This window comes from Orycteropus afer, unplaced genomic scaffold (genome assembly GCF_000298275.1).
Source record: "Orycteropus afer afer isolate SDZICR_OR568_19922 unplaced genomic scaffold, OryAfe1.0 scaffold00040, whole genome shotgun sequence".
NCBI classification, from domain to species: domain Eukaryota; kingdom Metazoa; phylum Chordata; class Mammalia; order Tubulidentata; family Orycteropodidae; genus Orycteropus; species Orycteropus afer.
This window is the reverse complement of record NW_006921627.1, coordinates 3,721,894-3,745,437: the sequence shown is the minus strand read 5'-3', so window position 1 is coordinate 3,745,437 and position 23,544 is coordinate 3,721,894. Positions and strand designations below refer to the sequence as shown.

The 23,544-nt window shown below is 39.2% G+C and overlaps 1 protein-coding gene across 1 annotated transcript in view; it reads left to right on the top strand.

Moving 5' to 3' along the window:
- ERC1 (ELKS/RAB6-interacting/CAST family member 1) overlaps positions 1-22,173 on the top strand; it is a 715,223-nt gene extending 693,050 nt beyond the window's left edge. The window contains exon 19 of the mRNA XM_007937035.1: positions 22,036-22,173. Within this exon, the coding sequence (XP_007935226.1) occupies positions 22,036-22,173 (138 nt within the window). The remainder of the gene's footprint in view (positions 1-22,035) is intronic.
- Positions 22,174-23,544: the final 1,371 nt, after the last annotated feature.

Below are 23,544 nucleotides of genomic sequence, written 5' to 3'. Positions count from 1 at the left end.
CAGTCACCTCATATGCATGTGAGAGCTGGACAACGAATAAGAAAGACTGAAGAAGAGTTGATGCTTTTGAGTTGTGGTACTGGTGAAAAATACTGAAAGTATCACGGACTGCTAAAAGAACTAACAAATTTGCCCTGGAAGAAGTGCAGCCAGAATGCTCCTTGGAAGAGAGAATGGCCAGACTTCATCTCACCTGCTTTGGTCATGTTATAAGAAGGGATTGTTCCCTGGAGAAGAATAGCATGCTTGGTAAAATGGAGGGTCAACAAAAATGGAGAAGGCCCTCAACAAGATGGATTGACATAGTGGCTACAATAGTGGGCTTAAGTTATAGCAAGGATCATAGAGCTGGCACAGGACTGGGCAGTGTTTTGTTCTGCTGTACATAGGATCTCTGTGAGTCGGAGCTGACTCGACAGCACCTAACAACAACAACCTGAGACTATCACGCTGGGATACCCTTTAAGCTTGGAACTCAAACCTCTCCCAGAGGTCACTTATCAACCAAAAGACAGATTGACTCATAAAATAAATAATATCACCATGAGTACTATGCTCCTCTAAACAATCATCTAAATGAGACCTAATGGTCAACATTTACCCTAGACCAATGAGGAGGAAGTGGGGGGGGGGGGTGTCAGAACAATCAAAAGAGAAATAATGAGAATGCTTATACATTGTGAAAAGCATAACCAGTGTCATTGAATAGTATGTATAGAAGTTGTTAAATGGGAGCCTAATTTGCTATGCAAAGTTTCTCCATAAGTAACAACCAAATATTTAAAACAACAAAAAAAAATACTTACCTTCATTAAATTTCAGCCCTCCCATCTGTGAAATATTGATAATACGTATCTCATGTGGTTTCTATCAAGTTCAAATGATGTAGTATATATATATGTATGTGTATATACATACACACACACACACACACACAATCTACAGTAAGCACTCAATAAGTAGTAGCTATTTAATCTTTAAAAAAAAAAAAAAAGACATGACAAATAATTATTCAATAATTTTTTAGTTGGCATCTACTATATGCCAGGCATTAGGAGCTCTGGTGGCATAATGGGTAAGGCATTTAGCTGCTAACCAAAAAGTTGGTGGTTCAAACCCACCAGCTGCTCCACCAGAGGCAGATAAGGCAACCTACTTCCATAAAGATTTACAGCCTTTGAAACCTAATGGGGGTGACTTGAGTTGGAATTGACTCGCTGGCAGTGGCTGGTTATATGCCAGGCATAAGGTATTGTTGATGACACTAGAAAGTATTTCTAGGATTTTTGTGCTTTGAGAAGCTTACAGTACTTGGTGTGCCACACCCCACCCCCAACCCCACCATCTTGATGCTTCTGTTATGAGAGAATGGAAGGAGGAAATTTCTTTATATCACCAAATCAATCTTGAGATTACTGTGGAATACACTACTGTTACACAGCAAAACTTTGTGGATCATGTATGTGTAGGCCCCTTTGGTGAATGGAAGGAGCACTGGTGGTGCAGTGGTTAAGGCATTCAGCAGCTAACCAAAAGGTCAGTGGTTCAAACTCACCAGCCACTCCACAGGAGAAAGATGAGGCAATCGGCTTCCACGAAGATTTACAGCCTTGGAAACCCTACAGAGTAGTTCGACTCTGTCCTATAGGGTCACTATGAGTCAGAGTCAACTCAGTGGTGGTGGGTTAGGAAATGGAGCTAAACTCATTAAACTCTTGTTTTTATGATGCCATTTTGTTCAGAGTTAGTCACGGGAGAACAGTAACATCTTACTTTTGGCCTGTGTGACAACTTTTCTTTCCTGTAAAAATAAATTCTGTGGTCCCTGGGTAGCACAAACAGTTTGTACTCAGTTGGTAACCAAAAGGTTAACAGTTCAAACTGATGCAGCAACACCACCAAAGAAACAGGTCCAGCAATGTGCTTCCATAAAGATTAAACCCCAAACCCATTGCTGTCAAGTTAACTCTGACACACAGCTACCCTATAGGACAGAATAGAACTGCCCCCATGGGTTTCCAAGTCTGTAATCTTTAAAGAACTAGGCTGCCACATCTTTCTCCCACGGAGCTGCTGGTGAGATTGAACTGCTAATCTTTCACTTAGCAGCCAAGCTCTTAACCACTGTGCCACAAGGGCTCCTTTCTATAAAGATTACAGCCAAGAAAACCTTATGGAACATTTTTGTTGTAGAATACATAGGTTCTCCATAAGTGACAAAAACAACAACAAAAGCAAAAAACAAATTTCGATATTGTCTGGCAAAGGAGTTTATTACAAGGTAGGAGGAAAGATGGAGGGAGGGGGAAGACTCAACAGCAATCTCATGATCATTACCACTTCCAGTCAGCATAGTCCAGAGCCTAGGGCCGTGGTGGCATATACCTCACCCTCATACACATTCCCATCTGTGCACAGCAGGCACCTGGAGTGGATGAAGACACCAGAAGGAAACCTGGGGATTCAAGCTGCAAACTCAGCCTTGTTTTAAATCAACCTTCCATTGAAATAACAAGGAAGAGAGGACTTTGCAGTTAGTCTTAGTCCATGGTAAATAATCACAGGATAAATTCTTGAAGGGCAACTTTGTTTTCCCCAGTATTAAGTACTAGTGGGAGTCTACAAAGTAAGACTAACCAGATACCTGTAGAAAAAAATGCCTAGGCAAGAAATATCCACCATGTTTTCAGATCCCTCTAACCAGATAATTTTAATATTTTGTCCAACAGATATTATGGCAAAGTACCTTTCAGTTGATTTGTTCAAAAATCTCAAGTAGGAAGTTACTTTTTGTCTTCATTTCACCAAGCAGATTTTGTTATACAGCCTGTTGATTCAGACTGGGGGCTGTAGGTCAGGCCTGACCACAACAGAGGTCCTGCTCCAGTCATCATGCCATTTGACAGCTCAGACCTCATGGCCTATGCATTTTGGGACCTAGCTGTTAAAACCTCAAGTTTAGATCCTTGTCTACTTAAACCAAACTAGACACTTCTGTATAATTTCCTGTCCACCACCAAACCATCCACAGGAAGGAATTAAACTGAGTCACTGCCAGCCACAACTGAACGTATTCAATGACTCCTCCTGTAGCAATCCCTTCTTTATACCCATCAATACGTCCTCCTCTTTAACCTCCTCCTTTGTAACTGTGAATTGAGAGTTATTTACCTTGAAATAAGGCCAAGTTTACCAAATTCTTAGCTATTTTCTCTCTTAAGGATTCCTTATATCATGGATTTCGAGTAGCTTTACTTGACCATGGAGAGGAGATGTGTAGCACCTTTTGTAAAACCTTGACCTGTGCTGAGCAGTAAATTCCTGGGGCAATTTCCCTGAATCAGCCAGCCCCCTGCCTCAGCTATACCTTTATTTCTCTATCCAACATACAAATTGTGTTCCTTATCATTCTTCATCCTGTCTGTGCTCTGACAGGAATCCTGCATTGCAAGCAGGAAGGGAGCTCAGGTGATTTCCCCTATAGCCAGCCTTTCATAGCAGTGCTTTTGTTTGATGTGAGGTTGTAGAAGAGCGTCTCTGAAATTCCCGAGGTTCCTTCTGAGCTTCCTCTGTTTCTCCCCTAAGCGGTGGTGGAGGCTGAAGCATTCTCACCTTCCCTGCTGCTGCACACACTTTCAATGGGTGTTGCATTGAGCAGTCAGATTGAGTTGCTGTTGCATTTGTGATTCTTGGCCTTAGTCCCTTTAGAAATCATATTACTACTCTGAGTTAAGGAGGGCTGGAACAGCTACTAAGAACAGAATACATTATAATAACACTCAGCAGACAAAAGCCAGAAAATGTTTGCTAGACTCCACCTTGGTTTCCTGTCCTTGTCCCATATTCCATCTTTTGAGGATTCTAAGCAGAGTAGTGTGGTACAGTATATAGTTTATGTGCCTTGCTATCTAGCAAATAGCATCAGACAGTTTTGATTTGGAAGTGCTTCATATTTGATCTTAAAAAACTCTTCTTAGAACTAGATGGTGCCCAGCTACCACTGCCATCCACTTGGAAGGGATGTAGGAGATCCTGCATAAAGAGGGAGAACAATGTGGAACAAAACTCAAAATCATTTGGAGGAGAAAAAAAAAGGAAGGTGGGGACCAGGTTTGCTGGTCCAATAGAGACTGGTGTAACCACTGAGACTATGGCCCCTAGCTGCCCTTCAGGTCTGGAATTGAACCCACAACTGTGGTTTCCAGCCAAACAAAGTACAGGCATGTGAGTTAAACATTTACCTCAAGTAGACACACGCCCTGAAGAGAACAATCATGGGAGAAGGAAGGGCTGCTTATGCACAGGGAGATAGCTCAGGGTGCAGAAGAGTATGAAGGGATGGACACTGGGAGGAGGTAACTATGGGGAGGAAGTGGGAGGGGAGCTGCTGCATTGTAAATTTTGGTCAATGACATGAGACAAAGTATATGTGAACTGCTGTATGAAAAGTGAATTTACTCTGTAAATCTTCACCCAAATCCTAATAAAAAAAAAACCTCTTCTGAAAGCTATCCAATCTTTCCTCAGTATTAACATCTCACTCATCAACCATTTTTACATTATCTGTGACTTTTTAGATCTATGTGCAGGATATTTTGCTAAGTGATATTGGTATATAGAAAAGAATTCATCAAGGAGTTTACATAATAGTAACTTAACCAGTTATTGAAAGAAATGCAAGACAGAAGTAATACTGTAGGAGTGGTTACTCTGACTCGGGAAGATTTCACAGAGAAGAAGGGCAATTGAGCTCAACCATGAAGGATGAGTAAAATAAAGAAGAGAGATGTGTAGGGAGTAAGATTGTCCACAGACCAGGACAAGAGAACTACATTAAAGACAAGGAAATGGCAAGTGTATACCAGGAAATAAAACTAGAAAAATAGGATGGAGCCAGATTGTAGCTGCCATGACAAAAAGTTTTTGCTTTATTTTATGGGTTATTGTTATTGTTAGGTGCCATCGAGTTGCTTCCAACTCAGAGCAACCCTTTGTACAAAAGATTGAAACACTGCCCTGTCCTACACCATCCTCACAGCATTGCTGTGTTTGAGTCTGTTGTTTCAGCCAACTGTGTCAGTCTATCTCGTTGAGTCTCTTCCTCTTTTTCATAGACCCTATAGTTCCCAAGCATGATGTCCTTCTCCAGGGACCAGTCCCTCTTGATAACATGTCCAAGGTACATAAGATGAAGTTTCACCATCCTTCCATCTAAAGAGCATTTTGGCTTTACTTCCTCCAAGACAGATTTGTTCATTCTTCTGGCAGCCTGTGATATGTTCAATATTCTTTGCCAGCACCACAATTCAAATGCATCATTTAAGATAGAAAAGAAGGGACCCAATCCAACCTTTGTTGTAATTCTAGAAAGATTATTAAATTACTAAGATAGGTGATCCAACCTAGTAATTTTAGAAAGATTACTCTTATGCCAGGATTGGAGTGATTAGGAGGCTATTCCAATAAGCAAAAGATGATAGGATATGACAGCTCATATTACAGTCATGGCATGAGATCAGAAATGAAGAAACCAAATAAAAACATAGTCTGAAAAGAGCATTAGCCAGGATAGTCACAGAAGAAATGACCAATAAATATCTTTTTAAACATTTTACTTCCATTTTTGGCTTCATGACAAATGAAAAAATGCAGAGAACTAAAGACAAAACAGTCCTGTCATTTTGGCATGAATGAGAATTGTTTGTTTGTATTTCCAGTGTAGAAAGAGTATAGAGAAATAGGCACCCTTATTTGTTGTCTGGAAAGTGAAAATTTATACAACTGTTCCGGAACAGTTTGGTAACATGTCAAAAGCTTTAAAGAAATATGTACCCTTTGACCCCAGAGTTTTAAAACAATTATAGACATGCAAACAATTACTCTTATGTACAAGAAAATTCACACATTAATATTCACAGTAGTAAAAAATTGTGAACAAACTCAATTTCAAATGCTGTTGTTAGATGCTGTTGATTCCAGCTCAGTGACCCCATGTACAACAGGATGAAACACTGCCCGGTCCTGCACCATCCTCACAGTCCTTGCTATGCTAGAGCTCATCGTTGCAGCCACTGTGTCAGTCCATCTCATTGAAGGTCTTCGCCTGTTTCTCTCACACTCCCACTTTACCAAGCATGATAGCCTCCTCTTTCTGACCACATGACCAAAGTAGGTGAGACCGATTCTGGCCATTCTTACTTCTAAGGAGCATTCCAGCTGCACTTCATCCAGAACAGAGTTGTTCGTTCTTCTGGCAGCCCACAGTATTTTCACTGTTCTTTGCCAGCTCCACAATTCAAAGGCATCAACTCTTCTTTGGTCTTCTTTGTTCATTGTCCAGTTTTTACATGCATATGAGGAGGTTGGAAATACCATGGCTTGAGTCAGGCACACCTTAGTTTTAGAAGTGACATCTTTGCTCTTCAACACTTTAAAAAAGTTTTCTGCAACAGATTTGCCCTATGCAATACAATGACTGATTTCTTGACTGATGCTTGTATGGATGTTGATTATGGACCCAATTGATATGACATCTTTGACAACTTCAGTCTTTTCTCCATTTATCATGATATTGCTTATAGGTCCAGTTGTGAGGGTTTTTGTTTTCTTTATGTTGAAGTGTAATCCATACTGAAGGCCTTGATCTTCACAAGTAAGTGCTTCAAGTCATCTTCACTTTCAGCAAGCAAGGTTTTGTCATTTGCATATTGCAGCTTGTTAAGGAGTCTTCCTCCAATCCCAATGCCACATTCTTCTTCATATAGTCCAGCTTCGCAGATTGTTTGCTCAGCATACAGATTGATTAAGTATAATGAAAGGATACAACCCTTAAGCCTGCCCTTCCTGATTTTAAGCAGTATTCCCTTGTTCTTTTCAAATGACAGCCTCTTGGTCTATGTACAGGTTCCTCATGAACACAAGTGTTCTAGAATTCCCATTCTTCTCAATGTTATCCGTAATTTGTTATGAGCCACACAGTCTAATGCCTTTGCATAGTCAATAAAACACAGGTAAACATCTTTCTGATATTCTTTGCTTTCAGCTAAGATCATCTGGTGTCAGCAATGATATCCCTCATTCCACATCTTCTTCTGAACCCAGCTTGAATTTCTGGAAGTTCCCTGTTAATATACTGCTGCACCCACTTTTTAATTATCTTCAGCAAAATTTGACTTGCATGTGATACTAATGATACTGTTGGATAATTTCCACGTTCTGTTGGATCACCTTTCTTTGGAACGGGCACAAATATAGATCTCTTCCAGTCTGTTGGCCAAGTAGCTGTCTTGCAGATTTCTTTGTGTAAATGTGTAAATGCCTCTAGCACTGCATCTGTTTGTTAAAACGTCTCACTGGGTATTCTGTCAATTCCTGGAGCCTTGTTTTTCACCAGTTCTTTCAATGCAGCTGGAATTTCTTCCTTCAGTACCATCGATTCTTGATCACATGCTACCTGTTAAAATGTTTGAACACCAACCAATCCTTTTTGGTACAGTGACCCTGTGTATTCCTTCCATCTTCTTTTGATACTTCCTGTGTCGTTCAATATTTTGCCCATAGAATCCTTCAATATTGCAACGTGAGGCTTGAATTATATCTTCAGTTCCTCCAGCTTGAGAAATGCCAAGCTTGTTCTTCCCTTTTGGTTTTCTAATTACAGGTCTTTGCACATTTTATTATAATACTTTGTCTTCTCGAGCTGCCCTTTGAAAACTTCTGTTCAGCTTTTTTATTTCAACATTTCTTCCATTTGCTTTAGCTACTCTCCATTCAAGAACAGTTTTGAAAGTCTCTTCAGACATCAATTTTGGTCTTTTCTTCCCTTCCTGTCTTTTTAATGACCTTTTGATTTCTTCATATGTGATGTTCTTGATGTCATCCCACAACTCGTCTGGTCTTCAGTGATTAGTGTTCAGTGAGTCAAATCTATTCTTCAGATAATCTCTAAATTCAGGTGGGATATCATTAAGGTCGTATTTTGGCTCTCATAGACTTGTTTTAATTTTCTTCAGCTTCAACTTGAACTTCATAGGAGCAATTGATGGTCTGTTGCACAGTCAGCTCTCAGCCTTGTTCTGACTAATGATATTGAGCTTCTCTGATGCCTCTTTACACAGATATTATCAGTTTGATTCTTGTGTCTGCCATCTGATGAAGTCCACAGGTATAGTCACCGTTTATGTTGTTGAAAAAGTATTTGCAATGAATAAATTGTTAGTCTTGCAAAATTCTGTCATCTGGTCTCTGGCATCATTTCTTTCACCAATGCCATATTTTCCAATTACCAGTGCTGCTTCTTTGTTTCCAACTTTCACATTCCAACCACCAGTAATTATCAATACATCTTGATTGCATGTTTGGTCAATTTCAGACTGCAGAAGTTGGTAAACGTTTTCAATTTCTTCATCTTTGACTTTAGTGGTTGATGCATAAATTTGAATAATGGTAGTATTAACTGGTCTTCCTTGTAAGCATATGGATATTATCCTATTAATGACTGCATTGTACTTCACGAAGGATCTTGAAATGTTCTTTTTGACAGTGAATGTCACATCATTCTTCTTTGACTTGTCATTCCCAGCATAGTAGACCATATGATTGTCTGATTCAAAATGGCCAATACCAGTCCATTTCAGCTCACTAATGCCTAAGATGTCGAGCTTTACATGTTCCATTTTATTTTTGACAGCTTCCAGTTTTCATAGATACATATTTCATGCAGTCCACATTCTAATTATTAATGAATATTTGCTGCTGTTTCTTCTTATTTTGAGTCATGCTACATCCACAAATGAAGGTCCCAAAAGCTTTATTCTGTTCACATCATTAAGATTGACTCTGCTTTGAGGAGGTAGCTCTTCTCTTCCCCAGTACTATTTTGAGTGCCTTCCAACCTGAGGGGTTCATCTTCCAGCACTATATCACACAGTGTTTCACTGCTATTCATAAAATTTTCAGTGGGAAATTTTTTCAGAAGTAGTTGGCCCCATCCTTCTTCCTTGCCTGTCTTAATCTGGAAGCACTGCTAAAACCTGTCTGCCATGGGTGACACCACTGGTATTTGAAATACCAATGACATCGCTTCCAGCAACATGCAAGCCACCACAGTATGACAAACTGACAGACAATTGATGAACAGAGTAATATATAGAGTATAAAAGTACTCTTGTGTCTGATTTCTTTTATTCAACATCTGTTTTGTTGTACATAGTAGCTCATTCATTCTCGTTGCAGTATGGTATTCCATTATATGAATATACCACTACTTATAATTCAACTGTTGAATGATAAATTGAACAACATTTGGGTTGTTCTCAGGTCTTAGTGCTTGTAAATAGTACTGCTTGTCCATGTTGTCTGGTGAATTTACATATATTAATAAATCCAGTTGTTTAGTCACAAAGTATACATATGTTCAACTGTAGTAGATACAGCCATTCATTTTCCAAAGTGTTTGTACCAGCTTACACTCCCACCAGGAGTGTATGAGAGTTCCAGTGGGTTCTACATCCTTGGTAGCACCTGGTATTGTTTGTCTTTATTACTTTTAGCCATTCTGGTTCGTGTGAAGTAGTATCTTATTGTAATTTAGATTTGCATTTTCCTAATGACCAATTAAGTTGTGGACCTTTTTATATGTTTGTTAGCCATTTCGATGTACTCTTTGTAAAGTGTCTATTTAAATCTCTTGCCAATTTTTATTGTTATTTGCTTTTTTGTTACTGATCTGTTGGAGTTCTTTATATATTCTAGATGTGAGTCTTCTGTCCAATATATGCATTGCAAATATCATCTTCTACTCTATGGACTGTCTTTTTTACTCTTAGTGGTGACATTTTAAGAGAATTAACACCTTTACAATATTGAGTTATCTAGTCAATGATCGTGTTATATTCCTCCATTTATTTAAACATTCTTAATTTGTCTAAATAATGCTTTGTAGTTTTCAATGTACAGGTCTCATTTTAGTAAACTAAATTAAAAATTTAAAGTAAACTAAATTATTGAAAAAGCAATTTCAGTAACCAAACTATGGTACATACACACAATGGAATACTATGCAACACTAAAGAATAATGTGGCATCTGCAAAACACCGCATAATGCGGATGAACTTGGAGGACATTATGCTGAGTGAAATAAGTCAATCACAAAAGGACAAATATTGTATTAGTCCGTTATTGTAAAAGTTAAGGAAAGGTTTATCTATAGAAGGAAATTTTTTTTTTGGTTACCAGGGGTGGGAGGAGAGGGGAGGGAAGGCTGTTAGATAGATAGAGATAAGTATTGATTTGGGTGAAGAGAAGGACAATGTACCAAATGTGAGTGACCAATATGGCACCATTGAGGATGAGAAAGACATAGACAGGTACATGGGAGGTACAGACAACAAATATGAACCCTTTGCACATACAGTACTGTGTTGTCAGTGAAGGCAAACATGGGTATGTGGATGGATAGATGGGTGGACAGGCTAAACGATTAGGTATGTCTATGAAATGGGGAGGGTATTCAAGAACATATATAGGGTTGGCAGACAATGGTCCTATAAGTTTATGTGAATGATCAGAATTCTTAGGTGTATAGTAGAGCTGACAAGGGGCAAGGTTGTGGTCACTGCTTGGTCACAGCCAGCTACCAAGAGGGACCAAGTAGTTGAACCTGCGGGCTTGGGACCATAGTTGCAGGGGACATCAAGCTCAATTGGCATGACATATTATACAAAACATTGTTCCACCTCCTACTTTGGTGAGTAGCGACTGGGATCTTAAAAGCTAGCAAGCTGCCATCTAGATGCAACAATGGGTCTCTCCTCGTCCAGAGCAAAGAAGAATGAAGAAAACCAAAATTAATGGAAACAATTAGTCCTAGCGACTGGTACACCATCCGATCTGCAGCCTATACAACTATGAGACCAGAAGAACTAGTTGGTGCCCGGCTACCACTGTCATCCACTTGAAAGGGGATCTATGTAGGAGATTCTTGATGGAGAGGGAGAACAATGTGGAACAAAACTCAAAATCATTTGGAGGGAAAAAAAAAAAAGGTGGGGACCAGGTTTGCTGGTCCAATAGAGTCTGGTGGAACCACTGAGATTATGGCCCCGAGCTGCCCTTCAGGTCTGGAATTGAACCCACACCTGTGGTTTCCAAACAAAATACAGGCATATGAGTTGAACATTTACCTCAAGTAGATACACTCTTTGGAGAGAAAATTCATGGGAGAAAGAAGGGCTGCTTATGCACAGGGAGACAGCTCAGGGGGCAGGAGAGTATGGAGGGATGTACACTGGGAAGAGGTAACTATGGGGAGGAAGTGGGAGGGGAGCTGTTGCATTGTGGTAAACTGTGGTCAATGACATGAAACAAAGTATATGTGAACTGCTGTATGGAAAGTGAATTTGTTCTGTAAATCTTCACCCAAATCACAATTAAAAAAAAAAAGAAAGAAAGAAAAAGCAATTTCAGTGAAATGGCAGAAACTGAATTCTTCTGTATTAAGGAAGGAGAGAAGCAGAGATAGCACATGTAGACTATTCTTTGAGAAGTTTGATGGCAAAATAAAGATTGCTGCTTAGAGGAATGCAGATTCAAAAGGTCCTTTCAGAATGGGAGGAACTTGAGTGTTCTTGTAAGCCATGGTGAAACATCAGGGGAAGGGGGGTGGGGGAAAACTCAGAGTTAATTAAGGGGTAAATGGAAGGTTAGATCAAGAATATGGATAGGAGCCCTGTTAGCCAGAAAAAGGAGGAACAAGGAATGTTGTTGGGTCATTTTGAGATAGGTTTCCTGTATGTGTTACTTTAGTAACAATTTCCTCAGGGTCACTGGTTGTTTGTATGGTGAACAGTACTGATGTATTGTGGGTACTATGACCTTTGCCACTAATAGTAGTAGATCCCACATGCAGGATGTTTGCATGAGTAACACTTGCTGCCATCATTGTCATCCTAATCATATGTTCTTACTTCTTTTAGCAGAGATACTGTTTTGTATTTCCTCTATGGGAGGTAGACTTGTGCATCTGTGATACCAAGAGTCCTTTCCTCCAGAGTACCTCAGTTAAATTAGGATTTAATGGAAAGGGGCTTTCCCACTAAATCTTGAGGTGTCCAAGAGGCTTAAGGAACATTGTGTAGCAAATATTTTATATATGGAGGAAACAAAGATGTTGAGAGATAAGACTTAATGCTTAAGTTATAGAAAGGGTTTGTAGGATTCATGGGATCAAATCTGTTTTGCAGTTTAGTGAAGAATCTTCCACTGTGGAAGTGTTTTTAGATGTTGGTAGTGTTTGTCTTTGGATGCAGAGCTTTCAGTAAACATACAGAAAATCACATCTCTTTATCTAGAGAGGGAATCATGTAAACTTGTGTGCTACATATAATTGTGGTGTTTTTAAGAAAGTAAACAAGAAGACACTAATTTTTACTTTAGTATTTGCAGTGGCAGAATTGTTGTTGTTAGGTGCCATCAAGTGAGTTTTGACTCATAATGACCTTATTTTGAAATGCTGCCTGATCCCGAGCCGTCCTCAAAATCATTGCAATCCTTGAGCCTGTTGTTGCAGCCAGTGTGTCAGTCCATCTCGTTGAGGGTTGTCCCATTTTTCGCTGATCCTCTACCAAGCATGATATACTTCTCCAGAGGTTGATCCTCTCCGACAACATGACCGGTGGCGTAGTGCCTACGGCATTTGACTGCTTACCAGAAGGCTGGTGGTTCAAACCTCCCAGCCGCACCACAGAAGGAAGGTTGAACAGTCTACTTCCATAATGATACTGCCTCGGAAACCCAAGGAGGGGTTGCTGTGAGTTGGATCCGACTCCATGGCAGTGATTTTTTCTTTTTTCGATAACATGACCAAAGTACAAGAGACAAAGTCTGACCGTTCTGGCTTTTAGGGAGCATTCCAACTGTACTTGTTCCAAGACAGATTTGTTTATTCTTCTAGCAGTCCGTGGTACTTTCAATATTCTTTGTCAGCACCACAATTCAAATGCATCAGTTCTTCTCTGGTTTTCCTTATTCATTGTCCAGTTGTCACATGCATGTGAGGCTATAGAAAAAATACCATGGCTTGGGTCAGGCTGACCTTGGGTCAGGGGCAGAATTAGCCTGCCGATACTAGAAAGTAGAGAATTGAAATAGAAGCTCTTGTTGGATTATTCTTACTGGTGGATCCACTAAGTGTGGGATTGTAGTCTTAACTGAGAAAGGGAAAAAAAGGAGAGAGTAGTAATGATTTCATTGTGACTAAGATATAATAAACATTGTCATATAATAAACACTGTCTTTAAATACCAAGTATTTCATATCTGGATTGGGGAAATCTATTTCTTATGTTAAGCATGGTGGGTCCTTTCTTTTGATAAGATGAGAAGTAGGTAGGCATGAGAGAGAGTATGGGCAGTAAACAACTGGTAGAAGTGATCGAGGATATTTTTGTTAGATCTGGTATGTTAAGTTTCAGAAGCTAGAATATACCTTCCCCAACTTATACAAAGGACCCACTGTATACAGAAACCATATAAAACTTTCTTTTTTGCATGTAATGCACATGCTAAAGAAATATTTTTCATTAACAAGGTACTGATCCCTTTTAAGATTTGTTTTCACACCTGTGCTGTGTAACACATTTAGTTTCTAGTTTGGTAATTTCACATGGCCTTTCTTTCCTACTTGGTCAGAAGTTTTAACAATGTATTTCTCTACTCCTTTGACTTGGGAATGTCTAAAACTTTGCATTTCAAAGTCATCAGAATAAAAATCTGCATTTAAAAACTAATTCCAGTTTCACCAGAGAGGTTGATCTTTGAGATTTTTTCAAGCCAGGAAATTTTAGCATGTTATGGACCAAGTGCCAATGAAATCTCTCCCTGGTCATCCATGTCTACATTTAATACTGCTTTCAGGTAAAAGTCAAACCATGCCTGATCCCTGGAGAACAGAGACAGGCCTGCCAGATGGAAAGCAACTCCAGTTAATGAAGGAACACTTCCTTCTCTAAAGTGTTTGATTCTTCTGATCCCGTCTATTTTTAAACCTTTCCCAGGCGCAAACCATTCACTAGATCTTAAAAAAAAAAAAAAAAAAAAAAGTGTAGCCTTATAGTGGGACTCGGAGCTCTGGTGACGTGACTAAAGCATTTGGCTGCTAACCAGAAAGTCGGCAGTTCAAACCCCCCAGCTGCTCTGTACGAGGAAGATGAGGCAGTCTGCTGCCATAAAGATTTACAACCTTGGAAACCCTATGGGTCATGATGAGTCGGGATCAACTCGATGCCAGTGGGATAGTCTACCTGTGTTGGTTTTCTTTTCTTTGTTCTGTCACTTCTAGTTATACTTCTTCCTCCAGTGCTAAATCGCTCTTCCTCCTTTTTGTTTGTACCCTCCTGACATTTGTTAAGTAATAATAGTTTCACTTTGTTCATGTCTACATATTTAGTTCTTCTAATCCTCATAACCACTCCTCGGAAGGAAGGTTGGGCAATCTACTTCCGTAGTGATAGTGCCTCGGAAACCCAAGGAGTGGTCACCATGAGTTGGATACGACTCGACAGCAGTGGGAATCCTCATAAAATGATCCTTTCAGCTTCTTGGTCATGCCCTCCATTCTTTATAAACTTTTCCAGTTTATCTCCATTTTTCTAATAATTAGATATCTGAAATAGAACACAGTGGCCTAAGTGAGACTTCCCTGAAACCCTATCGTGGATTGTGGGTCCTCTAAGGGGTAATGTCCAAGCTGGCCAGCCCAGGGGTCTTTTGTCACTCTGACGGAGGTGGGATTGCTTCTGTCAAGGCCCATTAATCCCTGTATTCCTAAACTCCAACTGATAATCAGTGCTTTTCCTCCTCCATGCCTTAAATTCATGCTCTTTTTCCATTTGAAATCACCTTTTCCTGCCCTGTACTACCAGATGTGCCACGTTCTTCAGGAACTTTCCCTTCCTTCTCCTTCCTTTTTCTGCCCCCAAAAAGTAAGGCCTCCTCCTTCAAAGTCAAGAGTATTTTATCTATACCTCCCTTACTGTTAATAACGTTTTACTCTTCCTTGCTTAGTAAACAAACTTGTGCATACATTCTTACATTTCTTACTGGTATTTCTATAGACTGTTCTCTGGGAAGTGGAATTATTTGGTCAAAGGATGTTATAGTTAAGTTTGATTGATGAGTCCAAATCCTTTACCAATCTATATTCCTACCAACAGTTGCATATGAGTACTCCTTTCCCCAAACCCTTCCCAACACTGACTATTATCAATCTTTAAAACTTAATAATGAATTCAGAAGAATTATACTTAGGTATCTTCAAAGGATTAAGAGACAGATCAAGGAAAACACAGACAAAACCTTAGAAAAATTTTGGAAGAAAATGACAAAGTAAATGAAAAATTAGAAATGATCCTAGATCCACAGATAGAAATCCAGAAGATTAATACTTAATTGTCAGAAATAGATAACACATTGAAAGGGCAAAGGAATAGAATTGATGCAATGGAAGACAGAATTAATGAGATTGAAGACAAATACCTGAATACTTCTTTGGAAAGGGATCAATCAGAAAAAAGATCAAAACAAAATGAAGAAAGCCTAAGGTTCATGTGGGATACCATCAAAAGGAATAACCTACATGTCACTGGAATTCCAGAACAGGAAGATAAAAATAAAACCACTGAGAAGATTGTCCAAGATTTGTTGGAGGAGAACTTCCCTGATATGATGAAAGATGAGAGTATATCCATTCAGGAAGTCCAACAAACCTCAAACAGGATAGACCCCAAAAGAAAAACACCAAGACATATCATCATCAAACTCACCAAAACCAAAGACAGAGAAAGAATCATGAGAGCAGCATGGGAAAAACGAAAAGTTACCTACAAGGGATAACCAATAAGACTAAGCTCACATTTCTCAATAGAAACCATGCAGGCGAGAAGACAGTGGGATGATATATATAAAACACTGAAAGAGAAAAATTTCCAACCAAGAATTATGTACTCAGCAAAATTGTCCTCAAATATGATGGTGAAATTAGGACATTTCCAGATAAGCAGAAATTAAGGGAATTTGTTAAAACCAGACCAACAAAAGATGCTAAAGGGAACCCTTTGGACAGAGAAGCAACAATAGCCAACAACAGCTGACCATTAACACACATGATGCTGTAACCCAGAAACCAACCCAGCTATGGAAGTGGCCAAAGTAAATAAGCCTACAAGATTGTAAACAGGGAACCAGAGACACCAACTGACAAATGAGGACAACTACAAACCAGAAAGAGGGGAAAAATACCTGTGTCATCACAGAACTTCTAAATGGTAGGGAAGTCAAGACAACTACAAGATAGAACTGACTGTTCTAAACTTGGGAAGAAAACTATAAATCACAGAGTAACCTCAAAGAAAAATGATAAACCTTCACATCAAAATAAAAAAGAGGACCAGCATAAATATTCAGCAAATACTAAAACAGTAGCAGTGAAGGAAGTGATAACATGATTCATGAACAAAACAAGCTCAGCATAGAAAATTATATGGAGCAAAGAAATCGACCCAACGAAAAGCACATGACAAAAATGACAGCAACAAATTCATATTTGCTGATAATTACATATCTGGCAAGGGACTTATCTCTAAGATTGATGGAAAACTCCAACTCCTTAACACCAAAGGAATTAACAATCCAATTGAAAAATGGGCAGAAGACATGAATAGACACTTCACCAAGGAGGATATTCAGGTGGTCAGCTAATACATGAAAAGATGCTCACACAACCATTGGCCATCAGAGAGATGCAAATCAAAACAACAATGAGATATATTGTCTCACCCCAGCACTGATGGCAAGGTTCAATGAGACAGAAAATAACAGATGCTGGTGGGGATGTGGAGAGATTGGGACTCTCATACACTGCTTGTATGACTGTGAACTGACACAACAACTGTGGAAAGCAATATGGCGATTCCTTAGAAAGTTGGAATTGGAGATACCATTTGACCCAGCAATCCCTCTACTAGGTATATATCCTGGAGAAGTGAGAGCCAGGATAGGAACAGATACATGCATGCTCATGTTCATCACAGCACTACTTATAATAGCAAAAAGATGGAAACAACCTACGTGCCCATCGGTGGAAGAGTGGATGGCCAAACTATGGTACATACATGTACTGGAATGCTATGCAGCCCTAAAGAATAATGTAGAGTCTGCAAAACACTGCATAATATGGATAAACTTGGAAAACATTATGCTGAGTGAAATAAGTCAATCACAGAAGGACAAATATAGTATTAGTTCGTTGTTGTGGAGGGTCAAGGAAAGGTTTATATATGGAGGGAAACTTTCTTTGTTGGATGCCAGGGATGGGAGGGGAGGGGAGGGAACACTGCAAAAAAAAAAAAAAATTGCATTGACCCATGTCACTTTAGTTTTGTGTATTTCACTGTACATAAATTATATTTCAATGAAATGCATTTAAAAAAAAACTTAATGATGTTTTAAGTGTTTTTGGCTTATTAGCCATTTCTATTTCTTCTGTTGGTTTTTTGGTTCACATCTTCTACCAGTTTTTTCTGTTAGGTTATTGGTCTTTCAGGCTTATTAGCACCTCCTCCATAATATATTGATGTTGTTCCTCTGTCTTTTTGTCCTTTGTCTTATTTATTATAAGTATATTCCAAATTACCATTTGTATTTTAATTTGTCTCCATGCAAACATTTTAAATTTCTGTTACATCAAATTTACCACACACAGACTCCTTTTTCTGTCTTTATGGCTTTTCATGTATATTAAAAGCACTTAATCCTTCCCCAGCCTAAGATGACAAAAGTATGCTCCTAAATTTACTTCTAATGCCTTATCAGTATAGTTTTTAATTTTATATCTTTAACCATTTGAAATTTATGTCTACATATATTATAAGGCAGGAACTAACCACAAATAGGCCCAGTGGACCTACTATAATTCATTGATTTTAAATGCCTCCTGATCATATTCTGAATTTTACTGATCTAATTTTCACAATACAGTGCTCTTCTGATTAGTGTACATTTATAGTTGACCATGTTTTGTTGTCTGTAGAGCAAGTCCATTATCATCCTTCTTTTCTTCAAAATATCTTCTTGACTCTTCCTATATATTTAAACTTCAGGATGCATTTTAGACTCAGTTATCAAGTTCCATTAAAAAAGTCTTTGGGATTTGGCTTAGAAATATATTTATGGTATAGTCTTAGATGAAAACAAAACCAGTTTACAAATAATCTGGATATCGCATTATCATCTAGTTTCTAAAATTATACATATATGTAAAATAAATTATCAAAGAATGTAATGCAAAATCCATAGCAGTGGTTATCTCTAGGTGATGGTAGTATTGTTGGTGGGTTTTTTTCTTGGTGCTTTTCTTTTCTAAATTTTCTGCAATGCATATGTAGTACTTTTAAAATCAGGGCAAAAGAACCTGAAAAATGGTTATTAAACTAAATGTATTCATTAGTAACCTCATGATTATCTACTTAATGTAAAGAAATTAAATTATAACTTATAAAAACATTTCATGGGAAGTAAATATGCGACTAGTAGAGAGTGAAGTGCAAAATATAAAACAGCATTGTCCAGAATATTCCTGGGAAGGATTGAGATAGGAAACTGAAGCAATACAACCTCATCATCTCTTTACTTACTTTGCATAGTTGACTGCAGTTCCATTGAAGAGACTTCTGAGAGCCTTTTCACCTACCAGCATTTCTGGGTTATTTTTTATGTAGCTGAATTTACAAGACCCATTTCAAAGATTCATATTCATATGACATAGCCAGATCTTGAGATGAATCAAGAGTAATTGTGTTCTAAATCTGGCCCTCACATGTCCTGATCTTTAAGTCAGCATTTAGCAGAAGGAAGATTGCTAGATCTGTTTCCAACCCTTTGATATACTTGAACAAGCATCATGCTAATTCTTGGCTCAGTGTAACTAGATTCTATCAGCAGTAGAATTAAAACGTCCTCCTCTTTGCTTTTCAATCTATATACTCTTTGTGGTCATCTTATATATTTAATAACAATAGTAGTAACAATAATTATAACATCCACATTTATCAGGCATTTCCTGTGTGTCAAACATTACATTAAGCACTTTATGTGATTTTTACATTAAATCCTTAAAACAATACTATAAATGTTGTTGTACCATTTTACAGATGAGGAAACTGAAGCTCGGAAAATTAATAATTGGCCCAGCTGGCATTGAAACCTAAGGAGACTGACTCTCCAGAGTCTATATTCTTAAATACATTTTAAACTCAGTAATTAATTTCCCTCCTTTTTTTCCCTAAAACTTGCTGTATTTTAGTCTTATTTTTCCCAATTTCCCCAATAAAAATGTTCAAAATTATTCTCCAGTCTCTGTCACTTAATTCCACCTTCTATCAGTCCTACCTTTGAAAAAAGTCTCAAATCTGTATGCCCTTCCCCATGTCCCTCAATACTACCTTAGTTTTAGCCTTCTTAACTCGCACCTAGTCTTGTAACAATAGCCTCCCTTCATGTATTCTTCTTTTTATTCAATTTAACACATTTTTCTTACCTTCTAGAGTTATCTTCTAAGATGATGAAGCTGATTGTGTCACTGTACTGTTTAAAATCTCTTGGACTTCTTTTTTTCTTTTAAACAGATTAAATCTGAACTCTTTAACTTTGCATATGCAATGCCCCAAACTGTCTCTTCAACTTTATTTCCTGTCATTCTCTACCCAATGCCCATACTGAACTTTTCACTCTTCCTTAGATCCAGGCCAAGCCCTTTCATACTTCCATGCATCTGCATTTGTTTCATCTCCTTGAAAGCCTTTTCTACCTCAGATCTCCAAGACAACTGCCTCTTTAGCTTTCAAGACTGAGATCACATGTTAATTTTAGTGACAGTTTATCAGTCTCTTCCAGGATGAACCAGCCATTCTTACATCTTTTCCCATAGCACATATTCATGCCTCGGTTATGGTCTTTACTGCACTGTTATGCTATATCATGTTTGTTTCTGCCAATAACCTAAGTAGGTCTTCAGGTCATCTTCTAGTTCTTCATTCATCTTTCATCACCTATCCCATGTTGTTGTTGTTGTTATGTACAGTTGGACCCGACACATAGTGACCCCTCCTTGGGTTTCCAAGGCAGTATCACTATGGAAGTAGATTGCCCCACCTTCTTTCCTAGGAGTGGCTGGTGGGGTTGAACTGCCAGCCTTCTGGTTAGCAGTCAAGTGTCTTAGACACTATGCTACCTGAGCTCCCACCTATCCCATAGTAAACCAAAAACCAAACCCATTACCGTAGAGTCATTCCAATTCGTAGTGACCCTACAGGACAGAGCAGAACTGCCCCAGAGTTTCCACCAAGGCTGTAAATCTGTACAGGAGCAGACTGCTTCATCTTTCTCCCGTAGAGTGGCTGGTGGGTTAAAACTTCTGATCCTGAAGGATCAGAACTGAAGTTAGTAGCCAAGCACTTAACCACTGTACCACCTCAATAAATGTTGATTAAAATGCTTGAAGGACTGTCAAAGATGACTTCAGAATAGGAACTTGGAATTATACTTACTCCTCTGGTGGTGCATTTGACTGCTAACCAGAAGGCTGGCGGTTTAAACCCACAGCCGCTCTTCAGAAGGAAGACTGAGCAATCTACTTCCGTAGAGATAACTGTCTTGGAAACCCAAGGAGGGTTTGCTATGAATTGGGATTGGCTTGACAGCAGTGAGTTTATTTTTTTTCTTTTAAACAGACGACTGCCTTGTCTTTCCCAAAATCATCTCTTTAGCTGAATTACTAGGCTAAAATAGAGTGCATTTTACCGACATTTGTTTAGGTGGCACAGTGGGTAAGTGCTCAGCTGCTAACTGGCAATGGGTTTGGTATTTTGGTTTAATATACTGAAAAAAAAAAACTAACTGCCATCAAGTCGGATCTGACTCGTAGCCACCCCTCCTTAGGTTTCCGAGGCAGTATCCCTACGGAAGTAGATTGCCCAATCTTCCTTCCGAGGAATGGCTGGCGGGTTTGAACTGCTAGCCTTCTGGTTAGCAGTCAGATGCCTTAGGCACTACACCATCAGAGCTCCTTTGGTTTAATATACTGAATAAAAATGGTACTTGGCACAGAAATAATGAGAATGTTCACATATTGTGAAAGCCATAACTAATGTCACTGAACAATTTGTAAAGAAAATGTGGAATAAGAACCTAAACTGCTGTGTGAACTTTCACCAAAAACACAATAAAATATTATTTTTTTAAAAATAATGGTACTTTGCAAATGGGGAAGTCCTTCAAATTACAAATATCTCTAGGACAAAGACCATTATGCCAGGAGGCAATAGCAAGATCAAGATCATAGCTAAAATAATCCTTGCACTCTCCTCCTACTTCCTGTGCCTGTATGTGATATTGTTACACAGTAAAGAGTACATTCCAAGTGGAATAGAGGCCTGAGATTGGAGCTCCTTGGGCCTTGGCCTAGTCACCAATTTCTTTAAGCCTCATTTTCACGAAGAGCCATTTGGTATTTACGCTTTGTTGTTAATTTGGATGCAGGGGGACTTTACGTAGGAGTGCCTTTTTTTTTCTGTCATTTCTTTATTGAGGCGCACTGATTCTTTTTTGTTGTTGTTGTTTAATTGTGATTTGGGTGAAGATTTACAGAGCAAATTCACTTTCCATACAGCAGTTCATATATGCTTTGTCTCATGACATTGACCACAGTTTACCACAATACAACATTTCCCCTCCCACTTCCTCCCCATAGTTACCTCTTCCCTGTGTCCATCCCTCCATGCACTCCTGCCCCCTAAGCTGTCTCCCTGTGCATAAGCAACCTTTCTTTCTCCCATGATTGTTCTCTCCAAGGAGAGTATCTACTTGAGGTAAATGTTCAACTCAATTGCCTATCTTTTGTTTGGCTGGAAACCACAGGTGGGCGCACTGATTCTTAACTCATTGTTTTATTTTGTCTGAAATCATGTTTCCTTTCCCTTTCAGCTTCAGAATGAGTTAGAAAAAGGTGAGCGGGACAATGCAGAACTGCAGGAGTTTGCCAATGCCATCCTCCAGCAGATAGCCGATCATTGCCCCGACATCCTGGAGCAGGTGGTCAACGCATTAGAAGAGTCATCCTGACCCTGCTTATGGGAAGCGTCTCACCCAGCAGCCTGATATAGTCAACCCAGGAGCCAAGAAAGGAGTAATACAAGGAACAGGCACCCAGAAACTTTTTGGCCCCTAACAAACACTACAAACTGCATCCTATCTTGCTCAGTTCTTCAAGAGTGATTCCAGCACCATTTCTGTAGCTGTCATCATACTCTGCCTTTCTGCTTTGGATGCTGTCCCTACACTAACTTTCTTGATGACCAGGTTGGGTAAGTGGCTGAGTCTCCATGAATAACTCCCATCCAGTCATCAACAGTAGAGAACTATGGAAGCTGGCGGCTCTGCCCTTACAGAGTGGCGTGGAATAGAGAACCTTCTTACTTTCTGTCCTTTAACTTGAGAACTAAATCTGGAATTTACTTGGAGTTCAACATATTGAGAGAATGCCTCTCCGTGGACCAGAGAGCTGAGTGTGCTAACATCAAAATAGGTGCTTTCTCCGAAAAGCATGAAAAAAAAAAATCTCAAAAAGATAGAGTATTAAAAAGAAGGAGAGCAGAGACAAAGAGAAAACCAGCTCTTCTTTTTACTGTCTCTTTTGCTTATTTTTCATGTGTAATATTTTATGCAGGGGAGCTGCAGGCAGGCCTCATAATGGCTTAGCAAACACTAATACCCCAAGTTTGGAGTCTTTACCCCAACCCTACCTGTCTCAATGTTCCTTGTTCTTCTTACCCAGTCACCCCCTAGCCTCTTGTTGAAGACCTTTGACCCTATTACTTAGTTGGCAAGAGAAAGTATCTCAAATTGAAAGAGAAGAAGGGTTTGACATGTGGGGCATTGTGGTCACCACCTACGGCTTTGCTCCTGTAGAAGGTGACTGACTGTTCCTTGAGGTCAGGCTGATTTCTCCTGAACATTTCCCTCATCACCACTCAAGGTCCTTGGGCCCCAAAGGAATGCTGTCTCTCTTCCTACCACTGTGTTACAAAGCTCTTGCAGCAAATTCCTGGTTGCTGAAGTTTATAACTTGTCTTCTGTCCTGTGAGCTTCATCCCAGACACGCTTCCAGAGCCACAGCCATGTGCAGTGCCTGGAACCTTCTTCTGACCCAAATGGGTACTCCTTGCCCACACACATTTCTTCCTGCGTTCTGTCAAAGAATATTTATGAGAATATTCCTTCTGTGTGCAAGTCACTGTGTTAGGCCCCCATCTTTGAAAAAGCCTCTTCAGTGAGGGAGAAGGTTTTGTGAGAAATAACTAATTCATTCCAAGTAGTAAAAAGCATATCCTTCCCCTCTTTCATCTTAATGGTCAGTGCCTTTTTTAGAAAAAAATCTTTTGTAAGTCAGCATTTCTAAGTACAATGGAATTGATGTCTTTGGGGGACTCTGAG